This window comes from Gopherus evgoodei, chromosome 1, assembly GCF_007399415.2.
Source record: "Gopherus evgoodei ecotype Sinaloan lineage chromosome 1, rGopEvg1_v1.p, whole genome shotgun sequence".
Classification (NCBI taxonomy): domain Eukaryota; kingdom Metazoa; phylum Chordata; order Testudines; family Testudinidae; genus Gopherus; species Gopherus evgoodei.
The window spans coordinates 323,916,699-323,931,685 of NC_044322.1; the positions used below are offsets into that span (position 1 = coordinate 323,916,699).

The window sequence follows — 14,987 nt, forward strand, 5'->3', positions numbered from 1 at the left end:
AGAGATTCCTACCCTTAACCTCTGCAGAAGTAGTACAGGTGAGCTGAAACAATGGAGGATAGGAAGTGAAAGCCAAAATGGACTGATAGATTAAAAAGAATTCCAGAGTTGATCAGACAACCTTCAGTTTCATTCCTAATTATGGCCAACAGTATTCCTGTGTATTTAATAAATTAGCATGGAATTTATACAAGATTGCCAGTCACAAGGAGAGAGAGTGTGACATTTTGTAACTTTTATACTAAAATGTTCCCAATTAATATTATATTGTTAAAAATAAGGGTGAAATAACCTAACTTAGCATTGAGGTTCACACCTCTAGGTTGGTTACAGAAAATTTATTTAATAGAGGACCACCAGGCAATACTTTGAATGATGCAACCAAACTTTATTTTAAAAAATGATTAGTTAAACAGGCATTCAATTATTACTTACACAAATGCTACTGTTATACAGTAGAACCTCAGTTACTGACACCTTGGGAATGGAGGTTGTTCATAACTCTGAACAAGACGTTATGGGATGCTCCTCAGGGCAGACTGCTCAGCTGTGCCTGCGATATTAGCATCTTCATCTTCTACCTGTAAGCGGCTGCCTGGGGAGTGGGTGTGGGGACAGGCAGCTGGTTCTAGCCCCCTGGCTGCAAGGGTGATGAGTGAGGTACCCTGGGGCTGTAGCCCTTTAAAACTGAGCTATTCCTCCAGAGCACAGCATGGAGGCAGGAGCTTGGGCCAGGCCAGGTTTCAGCAGGAGCTCGGGAAGTTTCTTTCCTGGCTCTTACTGAGCATCCAAGCTTGTCCCCCTCCCTCCGGGGAAGGAGGGGAAGGAACTGCACCCATAGATTACAGGAAAGCAGAGAAGACCCCAGCGCTGCTCCTAGTCTCCCTGTTCAGGGGCTCACAGCTGTGCCTGTGAAATTAAGTCAGCATCTTCACCTCCTACTTGTAAGTGACTGTGCTCCTCATCCCCCGTGTGGCGAGTAGGGGGTGGGGACAGGTAGCCCAGATGTGCCAACCTTTAAAATGCAATACAGGCATAATACAATATTTTTTTTTTTGGTCTCCATGGCTGCCTGATTGCTTACTTCTGGTTCCACATGGTGTCCGGTTGACCAGTCAGTCCGTAAATCTGGTGTTCATATCTTTGAGGTTCTACTATACTCGCATTCAATGACAAAATGTTATTTCAGTGGGGGAGAGGGGGATTAGTCCACTGATAACAGAGGAAGTACAGACTTACAACACTAGACTCTAATGGCACCGTTCGGGTGGTAACCCTTCGGGCACTCTCTCACAAATTAGCAAAACTACACCTTCTATGCTCCATTATAATCCTAATTAACATTATGTTAGCCTCTATCATAATTATATTTCCCTCCACCTTCTTGTTGTCTTTTCACATGACTTAATTTAACATCTGCACCAATGTCCCCCCCCACTATCAATATAGATAGCATTTTAGTAAAACATTTACAATTCTCAAAAATGTCCATTGAAAACTGTGCTCAAACCAGTTATAACCAAAACATAATGGTAACATAACCCTACATCATGTCGTTGCTGATTCTTACTTTCCCATAATTTATCTCCAAGTTATCTTTGACTTTTTTCACACTAGCAACTTAAGTTTCCCATACTCCTCTACATTTAGGCTAATTTAGGCCCAAAACCTAAGGATTACTTATTTCTTAACCAAAGCCATCCTATAGGCTACAGCTCACCTGACAATATTGTGATCCTGAATCCTGCTCTTAGTTTAAAGGGGAAAATGTACATATGTTTTCACATAAACCCTAATTATCAAAAATTAAATTATGGTCTAGCTATTTAACATACGAGTATGAAATTCTAAATATAACTACAAAAATAGGGAAGGACTAATCATAAGAAGATAGTAAGAAATAATATTCTAGAATCATTTAAATAATCAACAAATGTTACGAGATATATTTATTCACTTACCTCTAATGTGAATGATAGCACCACATCTGACTTTGACAGCTGAATTTCATTTTCATCTCCTATGTCCAAGAAAGCAGAATTCTGGGATCGCTTTAACTTCTGCAATTTAAATTCTGGGCCACCTTTAGACACTGGAAGACTTTCCAAATTTGCCATTAGCAAATTCACTGAAGACCGCAACTCTTCTATAAACATGTTCTCCATTTCTTTCGCTACAAACTTTGGAAATTTTCTTTCCTTGAAAATATTTTTAAAATTCAGAATGTCATTAATTATGTCATATTATAAATTTTGTTTAACTTACTAATCAATGGGCTATGTGCTTGCAGCCAGAGATAGTTAATTAAAATATAAATCTGAACTTTAATGATTATCTAGGATTATACGTTATAAATACTTGGCTTTGGAAACCTATCCTAAATACACCGCTGTCTTTAGTCAGAAACAATGTGAACTGAATTGAGGAATTCCATCAAATACTTCAAATAGATTAAACCAAATTGCAACTTCTTGAGTACTTACAGAGAAAAAGAGATTAAAGGGCATCTTTCAATGGAGGCAGGGCCAAATAATTCATTCTACCTTAATTTCAAAATGTGAGTACGTGCATGCATCTTACACAGTCTCTCTGCTCTACTTGTATGTTCATCAACTTACTGTATCTCTTTGATGTTCACTGTTAATACACTTTTACCTCGATATAACGCTGCCCTCGGGAGCCAAAAAATCTTACCGCATTATAGGTGAAATCACGTTATATCAAACTTGATTTGATCCACGGAGTGCACAGCCCCGCCCCCTGGAGCGCTGCTTTACCGCATTATATCAGAATTCGTGACATATCGGATGGCGTTATATCGGAGTAGAGGTGTATCTGACAAGCTGACACAAAATGCAATTGTCCAGTAGTAATTTTGCTATTAAAAACTCTTCATATCTGGACACAGAAAGCTTAAAAAAAAAGTAAAATCAAACTGCACTCTTCTTTTTTTAAATCATTACTTTAGATGACAATGCTAATTATGCTAGAGAAAGACTTGTTTTAAAATGGAACTTATAGGGTAGCTAAGAGCTAACTTTCACTCTCAGTAGGAGTTAAAAAAACAATAGTGTATAAGCTCTGCCAGCCTGCACTGTAAAAAAACAAAACAAAAAACCAAAAACCCTACCTATGGTGAATGAGTAATATAAAAGCATTGTGTGATCAGTGGACAAAGAGAAACAATACAGCTTTCTATTAACCAAATATGTGAAGCATGAGGAACAGTACGCCCAACTTTTTGCTGGAAAAAACAGACATCTCTCTGTTGAACTACAGAAAATTCCCCACTACCTGTTTCTAGTAAGGAAGCTGAAAATAATGGCCATTTAAAATCTTTACACATACCATGCACAAGGAACAACAGCAACACTTAGCAGTTAAATGACAGCTTTCAGTCACAAATCTCAAAACCTTTAAAAAAATGCAAGTAAGCATTTTGAGTACTGTTTTATAGATGAGACACATATAGCTTAAGTGACATTCCCAAGGACACTCATTCAGTCAATTGCGTCACTGAGTATAATTCTAAGGACTCTTGATGCATGGTCTGATGACCAGGCTTATGCCAGGTAAAGGAAATACCATTCTAATTTAATTAAGTAACATTTTAAAATTTTAAGATTGGAATGGTTCAAGGGCAACCACCAGAATGCAAGCCAATTACAAGTAGAAATATTTTGTACAAGTCGAACAGTCAAAGGCAGTACACAAAACAGATTTAAAAAAAAATCTTGCTTTGTGACAGCAATAAAATTGCAACAAGTTAAAACTCAGAGTGATTTTAAGCAAAGCCCTTCCCAATGCTTTTCAAATTATAGATTACAAAATTACATTTAAAAATGTCTTACGAGGATAACTGAAATAATATTCTGACTGTATGTGGGAGGTTTTAGAATGTTAAAGATAGAACATTAGTCAATTAAATCAGGGGTAGGCAACCTATGACGCGTGTGTCGAAGGCGGCTCACGAGCTGATTTTCAGTGGCACTCACACTGCCCAGGTCCTGGCCACCGGTCTGGAGGGCTCTTCATTTTAATTTAAATTTTAAATGAAGCCTCAAACATTTTAAAAACCTTATTTACTTTACATACAACAATAGTTTAGTTATATATTACAGATTTATAGAAAGAGACCTTCTAAAAATGTTAAAATGTATTACCGGCACGTGAAACCTTAAATTAGAGTGAATAAATGAAAACTCAGCACAGTACTTCTGAAAGGTTGCCAATCCCTGTGTTAAATGACCTTTCCTCTTACTTTCAGTAAGGGTGATCTCCAAATGTCTAATGCAGCACAAACTCTCACTAGCATCAAAAGTAGTGGTGGCAATAATAGTGCCTATATTTCAAATCAAGTCATATTTGTAAATTTGCATTGTGCAATAAGCTTCTTGTCTGGATTAGATCATTTTCTGCACTCAAAAAGGAGCCCTCTATTACCCACTTGCCCCTGTCTCATCAAAGTATAGTCTAGCATCTTCAGTATATAGGCTATGTTTTTTTCATAATACATTTCAAGAGAAGTCAAGTTGTGACAAATTGTGATATCCAATATTTATTACAGATATTTTAGAGCAATAAGGTTTCTATCCTTTTTCCCACCTCAATTATATTTCAAACTCAAGATGTAGTCTGGTGAAGTTGATTTATGAAGCCCAAATCTTCTCAGAGATAATGCCTCCCACTAGGCTGTAATCATCAGGGCTATGATTAAGATTAGTGTAACATAATGGAACAAGCCCATGTGGATCACTTGATAAAGTACTCTGTTCTGTTTACTCCCTCTGAAGCATCTGGCGATGGCCTATGTTGGTCTGACCCAGTATGGCCATTCTTATGGTCTTAAGCCCTCCACTTTTGATAACTGAGACTGGAAGGTCCTGCAACCTGGAAAAGAAGCTGAGGGAAAAACGGATTCCCTAGAAGATATGCTGATGAATCCTGAAAGAAAAGGTTGAAAAGGCTAGAAGGAGAAGTAGGAGATATTTCAGGCTGAGACACTTGAAACCTGGGTGGTTTGAGTGCTGATAGGCTGTTGAATCAGACAAGGAAGTCAGATTCCAGAGTCTCGGGGACAGGAAAGACAGTGGAGAAGGCTAGTCTGCTGCATGTAAGAAACATGATCCATCAAATTAGGGAAGCAGGAGTGCCACCAGCTTTTTTGCCACCCTAGATGGTGGAAGGTCCTGCCCCCAAAATGCCTCCCCCGAGAGAGGCAGCAGAAGGTCCGGCCACAGTCACTGCCCCCCAAATGTTAGTGCCCTAAGCGACCAGCTAGGTCGCCTAATGGGTTGCACCAGCCCTGTGGGGAAGTCAAAATCAGTCAGACATGATGCTGGGCACATCAGTCCCTTGTGTACCATTGGCTATGAAACTGACAAGCCTCAACCATGTTATTGGCTTGGGGGAACTTTGTTATGAAGAGGATGGTGATCAGTTGTTCTCCGTGTCCAATGAAGGCAGGACAACAAGTAACGAGCTTAATCTGCAGCAAGGGAGAGTTAGGTTAGAGATTAGGAAAAACTTTCTAACTATGTAGTTAGGCTCTGGAATAGGCTTCCAAGAGAGGTTGTGAAATCCCCACCCTTGGAAGTTTTTAAGAACAAGTTAGACAAACACCTGTTGGGGTGGTCTAGGTTTACTTAGTCCTGCCTCAGCACAGTGACCTGGACTCGACCTCTCAATGTCCCTTCCAGTCCCATCATTCTAGGATTACTAACATGGTATTGATTCTGCTCCCTAACAGGATGAGCACAACAATTCCAGTCAAGTTTCCATCAAGAATATTCATAGAAAACAAATTTAAAGAAGCCTTGCAAACAATTACTAAAAGAAACTGAATGTGTGCCCTCTTCTGCTTCTTTATGATGCACAAAGAAAACCCCAAAATTGTTTGTTATTTGCTTTCTTTATTTTTTGTAAACATAGAGAAGTAAAGAATATAATATTTGGTCCTCCCTGTTCTTGCTAGAGAACTTCTAGGAAGCCTCAGAGTTCACAATATACATCTCTAACACTTTAATTGTAGGTGCAGGTGTTGTAGGTGTAGGTGTTCAATCTTAATTTTAAAAAGGGCTTCCTTGCTAGGCAATGAAGTTAAATAGGTTAGAAACAACTTTTCTAGTCTGACTAAAATTAAAATTAGTTAAAACAGATATTAGCATTATAAGAATGTTTTTAGACCTTATGGAATGCTTGTAGGATGCTGCATGTATTAATCCTACTTACAATATCTGTATCCCATGGTTTAAAGTTATATTGCGTGTTTGCATTGTAAATCTCTGTAACTGTGTATCACCAAACAGGAAAAGAAGCATTAATTAAGGTAAAGTGCTTGTCTTGCACACAAGATGGTCCACTGAGAATAAATGAGACATTGTGTATTACCAAAGGACAGAGACCTTGTTGATTGCATTCCTCACTCCAGAAAGGGGAAACCTGTGCATGAACTCATCCTATCAGCTTGGAATCTGAGGTGAAGGGGACAAAAATCCCTGTCAAAGAGAAACTTCTGGTCTCTTTATGCTGCCAGGACTCTGAGGGGCAAAGATTCCTAAACGTAAGCAAGAAATCCCCAGGCTGCTTATCATGTGTCAGCCCTAAAGGACACCTAGAGCTGCTTATTATAGAGCACCTACAGCTGCTTATTAATTATAGAAACTTATTATTATCTTTTTAAATCTAAGACAGTAACTCCTTTGTGTTTCCTGTTTTAACCTCCCATTTCTTTTCTTAGTTAATAAATCTTTAGCCAAGATTGGCTACAGGCGTTGTCTTTGATTTGAGATCTGAGTAGAGTTGATCTGAGGTAAGTGACTGGTCCTTTGAGACTGTGAGTTACCTAAATATTATTGTGATTTTTGGTGTAAAGTGATCATCTAACACATATTCCAGCTTGCCTGGGTGGCAAGATAGACTGGAATGCCCAAGGGAACTGTCTGTGACTCCATGGTAAAACTTGTTTCAGAATGGTAGCCGTGTTAGTCTGTATCAGCAAAAAGAATGAGTACTACTTGTGGCACCTTAGAGACTAACAAACTGGGGTTTAGCCCACAAAAGCTTATGCCCAAATAAATTTGTTAGTCTCTAAGGTACCACAAGTACTCCTCATTCCTTCCATGGTAAGACTGTCATAGTGCTTTAGGACTTCACACTTGTTACTGGGTTGGTGAAATCTAATTATAGAGCATACAATCGGTTTAGGGTGTCTGCCCTGTTTTTTAACAGTCTGCCCTGAGGTTGGCACTCACGATCGTGAGCCACTCCAGATGGCGTGACACCACCCAATCCCCATTCATTTGAATATTTCTGATCTCAAGCACATTTCAGATATATGGAGCAATACAGTGTTTTCCATACCAAACCAATTACAAATAAAAAACAACAGTAACTGTTATTTTGATATGTATAAAGATAACTTAATTGCATTGTCAAAACAACAAAACATTTATACTTCTAATTTATTTATTAAACTCCCCTCTGAAGTGTTCATTTTCATCCATTCAGTATGATTGCGTAGCTCATGGAAAGGACTGAAGTGAAGTCACAAATGAGATGAGCTTTGCTACAGTGAAAAGCATGTTGCATTTTCACTGTCTGATATATCTTGACGCACCATGTGAGCTTCACATAAATGAAAGAAACTGGCAGAGAACTCAACAGAATTATTTCTGCTTTCCTGAGTATAAAAATAAAGAAAAATGTGGAGGGGAAAAAAACAAGATCAAAGTAAGCTTAAGATCCTAAATACTAAAATAAATGAGTATCTCTTAATTAGCATAGGCTATTGAACAGGAAGGAAAGGGCTCTATTATGTGGCAATGAAGCAGAACAAACATTTCAAGTAGTCTTCTCTCATATCTTTCAAGTTCCCTTATGGAAGAATCCTATGGAATCTTATAGAGAATTATACCCGTGCCATTGAATTCCACAGGCTGATTTAAACATTCTATAGATAAGAAACAATTTTCTATTAGACTCTGTAGATTTTTTAGAATAATTTATATTAAACTCTATTAGCTACAATCCTGTTAAATTATATAGGACAAGCCCATAAATGTGTATTATAATCATGGGCAGACCTAAAAAAACAATTAAATGAAAGAAGTTTAATAAAGCCCTGTTATGAAGCAAATATTGCCAACTAGAATGTCTCACAATGTAAAAGGTCAAAGAAATTTTCCACTGGTCTAAACCTATGCTATTAAAGAAAGGGACCATGGACAAACATGATGCAGACTACAGCTGGAATTATCTCCCTGAACTTTTGAAAGTAAAGGCTAAGTCAAAATGCAACTTAAGAAGAATGCATAGACTCATAGACTCTAGACTCTAGGACTGGAAGGGACCTCGAGAGGTCATCGAGTCCAGTCCCCTGCCCTCATGGCAGGACCAAATACTGTCTAGACCATCCCTAATAGACATTTATCTAACCTACTCTTAAATATCTCAAGCGATGGAGATTCCACAACTTCCCTAGGCAATCTATTCCAGTGTTTAACTACCCTGACAGTTAGGAACTTTTTCCTAATGTCCAACCTAAATCTCCCTTGCTGCAGTTTAAGCCCATTGCTTCTTGTTCTATCATTGGAGGCTAAGGTGAACAAGTTTTCTCCCTCCTCCTGATGACACCCTTTTAGATACCTGAAAACTGATATCAGGTCCCCTCTCAGTCTTCTCTTTTCCAAACTAAATAAACCCAATTCCTTCAGCCTTCCTTCATAGGTCATGTTCTCAAGACCTTTAATCATTCTTGTTGCTCTTCTCTGGACCCTCTCCAATTTCTCCACATCTTTCTTGAAATGTGGTGCCCAGAACTGGACACAATACTCCAGTTGAGGCCTAACCAGCGCAGAGTAAAGCGGAAGAATGACTTCTCGTGTCTTGTTTAAGTTTCTTTAAGGTCAAAACAAACAAACACTAAAAGACTTTTAAAAATTAAAGCATTTAATCTAAAGCCCCAAGTACCATGAATGTTACATTATGGTTATCAGCTTTTATTTACTTATTTTGATAGGAATATATGCTATGTTAAAAAACATTATAGGGAATTCTTATTTCTATTGCTGTGTGTGCTTTTTTAATCATTGGTGAGTATCATTCCCTCATGTCTGAGAGATATTTGACTAGTCCTGGATCACATGTAGGTAATCTCTCTCTCACTCTCACATTCTCTCTGTCAAAAAGAACAGGAGTACTTGTGGCCCCTTAGAGACTAACAAATTTATTTGAGCGTAAGCTTTTGTGGGCTACAGCCCAGTTTATCGGATACATAGAATGGAACATATAATGAGGAGATGTATACACATGCAGAGAACTTGAAAAGGTGAGAGTAGCCCTACCAACTCAAAGAGGCTAATTATACCCCACCCCCAAGATGCCACATCCTACCTATTAAAGTAAGTGAAAGTACTTGTCAGTCCATTCTCATTGTGATAGGTAATTAAAAGTGAAAAGATATAAAATAGGCCATCAGTTGAGAGAGAGGGTCATCTATGCTAATGGGGCTTAGTTTGCAGCCTTTTCTCAAGTTGCCAGAATACTGCCATAGCATTCAGTAAGCCCCTCACAGCCCAATTCTCCCCCCCTGCACACTGCAGGCTGCAAAGGGGGTACTGTAATGCTGTTTACATGAATGCTACTTTGCTCCTATGCAGATGGAATTCTGCCCCAGCAGAATGGTCCCTGCATGCAGCCAGAGTGACCTATTGGAGCTGGAACTAGGGCCAGAACTGGTCCCTAAATCTCAGGGATCAATTCACTCATTACTGAAATGCAGCATTTGTTTGCTCATTTGGAAGACTGAAAAATAATAGACAGTTGAAAGCAGGGGAAAAAATTGAACTGGCCACCATTGAATCATTGAATATGATTACATGAGTGTGGTGTTTAGATGTGCTTGTAATTATTAGAACTGGGAGCACTGGCTGTTGGGAGTCTGAAAGGACAGGAAACAGGAAGAAGGGGAGAGGAGCTGAGGAGGCTGAGTGAGAGTTACAGAGTGTGCAGCAGCAGCTTGGTAAAAGGGTTTCCACTGTAAAAATAAAGTCCTGTTGAAGTTTGTTAGTACCTTGCCTGCTTGATACAACGAGTTGGAGTTTGGCCAGGACATTGGCTCTAGCATTTCAACATTACTGCAGTAATGCTGTGACTTAAATGCTCTACAGCAGGGGTAGGGAACCTATGGCACACGTGCCAAAGGTGGCACTTGAGCTGATTTTCAGTGGCACTCACACTGCCGGGTACTAGCCACCAGACGGGGGGGCTCTGCATTTTAATTTAATTTTAATTGAAGCTTCTTAAACATTTGAAAACCCTTATTGACTTTACATACAATAGCTTAGTTCTATATTATAGACTTAAAGAAAGAGACCTTCTAAAAACGTTAAAATGGCACACGAAACCTTAAATCACAGTGAATAAATGAAAACTCGGCACACCACTTCTGAAAGGTTGCTGACCTCTGCTCTACAGAGATCCCAAACTTATGGGTAACATATCACACTACATGAGTGTCTCTTTATTCTCATGATAATGGGACAATTTTTATTGTGAAGCGAATATTTACAGGAAAGCAAAAAGCTCTCTCAACTGTGGTATACATTTCTAAGTTCTGTCAGCTGGAAAGAGATAACAAATATACTGTAGTTTATCTTCTTGAATGATTCTATCCTATCCTAGATCAACACTTTCTAACATTCTTGCATTCACAAGGTGCAGTAGCTAATCTTTTTATATATCTTTTTATATCTTTTTATAATATATATACCTGGAGTATAGTTATGAACTCTAATATCAAAATTAGTATGTAATATTTTACAGGAAAACATGGGTCAGATCTTAAAATACCATGTGCTGGGGAAACTTTAAAAATATATGTTGATCACCAAAGACTGTAGTTCTGTCAGTCTTTTTAAGTTGGATCACTGCTGGTAAAAAAGCCCGCTTTCACAGAAAGAATCTATAATTCCTAGTTTTGACGGTCAAAAATAAAAGCCATCTGGGAATACCTTACACATGACAAACAATTCCTCTGAGTGCAAGAAGCCAGTCTTGAATTGTTGTTGTAATGGAATGGTAAACAGTATTATACTGTTCAGCAACTAGGTGGCACTGTGTGAAAAAATACCATTTTTAAACTTCAGCCATATCTGGCAGAGCAGTAAAGGATCTTATGATGAACAGAGCTGATGTGTATAAGCAAGCTTTGTGACCAGTCCATATCTGATACAAAAAAACATGGCATAGTGTCAGAAATAAAGAGAGAACAGAAACAGAACAAAAACAGCAACAAAGGTTACAGACAGAAGGAACAAAGCAACAAGAAGTTGTAGGACTTTATCAGTCTGCTACTCTTTAATGCCCAGAGAACTTCAGCTTTGACAAACATTCACAATGGACAGACTGGAAACAATAATTTTGCAAGATTTTGCATTGCAAACAAACTCCACAAAGAAACTGGTGATGTAGAAGTATTTTCTGTAATTTATGCTATGGGACAGCAGGCAGAGCATATATTTAAATCCTTTGATTTTAGTGAAGACAATCACAAACATGACCATGAAGGAGTTCTGGCTAAGTCTGGCTATGTCTTTATACTCCAGAGAAATGTGGTTTATCAAAGAATTTTTTTGGCAGCAGAGAATTCAAGAACCAGGAGAAATGTATGTTTTATAAGAGCTCTACATGTATTGGCTGAAAACTCAAATTTTGGGAATGCAAAACTTAAAAATATCAGACAGGCTGATTATTGGGTTAATTGGTAAAAATCTTTCACAGCAGCTACAGGTGAAGAGAGATTTAACCCTAGCCACAGCTATACAGAACGGCAAAGCTGTCAAAGAACAGAACAAAAAACTGGAGCAATCTGAAAAACCTGAAACTAGCTTAAAAGTTATAAACAGACACTTGAAAGTGAAAAGTCATCATCATAAAACCACGGAGGCAAGGAAAGAGAACTACCAGGCTAAGACGTATGAAACCCCAGGGACTTTAGTATTGCCCATGAGTTTTTCAGGCTGTGGAGCTTACAATCTGTTTGCTCCGAGAAAAGCCCTAAACAATCAAAAGGAAAATCCTGGATTGTCTGCTGAACCTTGTACAGGAGTACCGAGACCTGAAGCCATGAGCTCCTTCTCATGGCTACGACTGTCAAGAAAGTACGGGTTACCGAGTCCACCCAATCTAGAGAGACCTGTAAGGAGGTCATTGCAATGACCTTGCCTTCCTCTAGAACAGCAGCAAAGCCCTAGTGGGAGTCCACTGGGAGTAGCTCCTTGAATTTAGACAACATGGTCCAAGAGTTAAAACTGTAGCAACTAAGGCTGCCTGCTGGTTGGAAATGTGAAGATGGACCCCGCGGAAGAATACACCTTCCTACCAAAGAGATTCAGTTTCTTTGCCTCCTTGGACTTAGGAGTAAGTCCCGGTTGTCCTTGCCTTTCCTTTAAGTTGGAAACCACCACCAGAGTGCCCAGTTGAGAGTGAGTGAACAGGTACTCATACCCTTTTGAAGGCACAAAATACTTCCTCTCCACCCCTTTGGCTGTAGGGGGGAAGGGAGGCGGGCTTTTGCCACAACGCTTTAGTAGTGTTGTGGATGGTCTTAATGAGGGGCAAAGCCACCCCGAGGGATCTTCAGGCACCAGAATGTCAACCATGAGTCAGTCTCCACCTCTGCCTGCATGTCCAAATTTTGAACCATCCTTCTGAGCAACTCCTTGTGGACTCAGTTGTCCATGGCCGGAAGTGTGGTGGATGTTCCCGCCACACTTTCATCAGGGGAGGATAAGGAAGATGCCCACAGGGGCACCAGGTCTTCCTGACACTCCGGTTGCGGGGATCCTCCCGCGCCGACACATCCTGGTACTGGCCCCGGTGCCGGGTCCTGCTGCGGTCTCAGTGCTGGCCTGTGTGCCCATCTCTTAGCCTCGTGGAGATTCACAGGCTATAGATGATGATGGTGGAGGGGCCCATTGCTCCGATACCACCTACGAGGACCTGGACTCCAGCCCTTGAGCTTGGTAGTAGGTCCACTGGGTCCAGAAGGGCCATTGAGCAGGCGTCTGCCACTGCGGTGGCCACAGCATCATAGGCAATGGTTGCTCTTCCTCTCGTCTGGAGTGGAGCCGGCATCGCCTAGATGCATACAACTCCGCCTTCGAGTCAGACAAGGACTCTGATCTCTGTGACCAAGGTGTTGCGGTGTGAGATGGTGCCGGGGAACAGTGTCAAGGCAAGGGAGAGGAGGGTCACATCATTGCGGGCTTGCCCTTAGAAGGCACAGTACCACTTCTGGTGCCTGTGTGGGGGACTGTGCCGTCATTGCTATGAGGTCTCTACCTGCCTCAAAGGTGTCCAGCGTTGAGGGAAGGTCTAACTCCTTTACCCAACCACCCCACACCAGGGACTCCATGAGAACTGGACTCGACGGACTTCCCTGTAAGGCCGGAATCGACGGTGCCAGCTGAGTCAGATCCGAAACAAGGTGATCCGGTGCACCCCTTTGGTGTCTCCTCAGTCCACTACTCTAGTGGGAGAGCGACCTCTTCTTTTTCTTGTGCGGCACTGGCAAATGGGAGCAATGCCTGGCACTCATACCGGAGGAGGTCTTCAGTGCTGGGGAATGGTGGTGCAGGGTCCCTGGAGCCCGAGTCCTTTCTCGGGGCCACAGCCTCTGTTACTAAGGCCAGTGCACTCCGCACCGAAGTGCTGGACGTGGGGTCGAATGCCACCTATGCTGGCTGCGGATGAAGGGCTGGCTCCATGAGGACCAATGTCACCCTAAAGTCCCTCTCCTTTTTAGTCCTTGGGCAGAAGCTTCTACAGATTTTGCACTTCTCAGCCTGATGGGCTTCCCCAAACACTTTAAGTAGCAGGCATGTGGGTCTTCCTTTGGCATAGGCTTCAGACAGGACCCACATGGTTTGAATCCTTGAGACCGAGGTATACCCCAGTCGAGAAAGGTGGTGGGGGGAATCCCCAACTAAAACTTACCTTAACTAACTATGAACTACTGGAACTAATACTAACTTTTAATATTTACAGGTACAACATGAGAAGGCCCACTAGTGGATCGCTTGCAAAAGAAGAGAGCTGCTCCAACAACCATCAATGGCGTTAAGAAGGAACTGAGAAGGCGGGGGTTTGGCAGGGACTTATATACACCACCATGAAGGCACGACTCCAGGGGTTCCAGGGCCGACATGACAGGTACCACTAGGGGAAAAACCCTTCCGACAACTGTGCACATGGCGTGCACACACCTACTTGGAATGGACATGAGCAAGCACTTGAAGAAGAAAAGAGTTTTTTAAATACACACATTGAGCAAACCATATATATGATTGGGATATCCATTAGAGCTACACTAGCTGGGGCTGGGGAGCCACCAGAGTACAGAACTAGTACAGAAGTTCCTTGTTTATGGCTGTCATAAACAGACAAGTAAGAATTAATAGAACAGAAGTACTTCCTATCTCTTTGCCAGGAAAGGGTTAACAAGAACAGTGAGCCTGGCTGTCACCTGACCAGAGGACCAATCAGAGGACAGGATACTTTCAAATTTTGAGGGAGGGAAGTTTTGTGTGTGCTTTTAGATTTTGGTTGTTGTTCACTCTGAGGGCTCAGAGGGAGCAGATGTGCAACCAGGTTTCTCTCCAATCTCTCCAATACAGGCTCTTATAAGTTCAGACTAGTGAGTACTAGGTAGATAAAGCGAGTTAGGCTTATGGTTGTTTTCTTTATTTGCAAATATGTATTTGGTTGGAAGAAGTTCAAATGTGTATTTGGCTGAAAGGAGTTCAAATTGGTATTTTGCTGAAAAGATTTTAATTTGTACTTGTATACTTAGACACTGGGAACATCCTCCCAGCCTATAGCTGAAAGACCCTGTACCTATTCCATTTTTTTTTAATTTACAAAGATAATTTTTACTGTTTTTTCTTTCTTTAATTAAAAGCTTTTCTTGTTTAAGAACCTAATTG

The 14,987-nt window shown here is 40.7% G+C and overlaps 1 protein-coding gene across 24 annotated transcripts in view; it reads right to left on the minus strand.

The window, feature by feature from the left end:
- The window catches only part of CADPS2 (calcium dependent secretion activator 2), a 602,399-nt gene that overhangs the window by 370,866 nt on the left and 216,546 nt on the right, over positions 1-14,987 (minus strand). For all 24 annotated transcript variants that reach the window (XM_030549117.1, XM_030549118.1, XM_030549116.1 and 21 more), the window contains exon 5: positions 1,962-2,198. In XM_030549117.1, the coding sequence (XP_030404977.1) occupies positions 1,962-2,198 (237 nt within the window). The remainder of the gene's footprint in view (positions 1-1,961; positions 2,199-14,987) is intronic.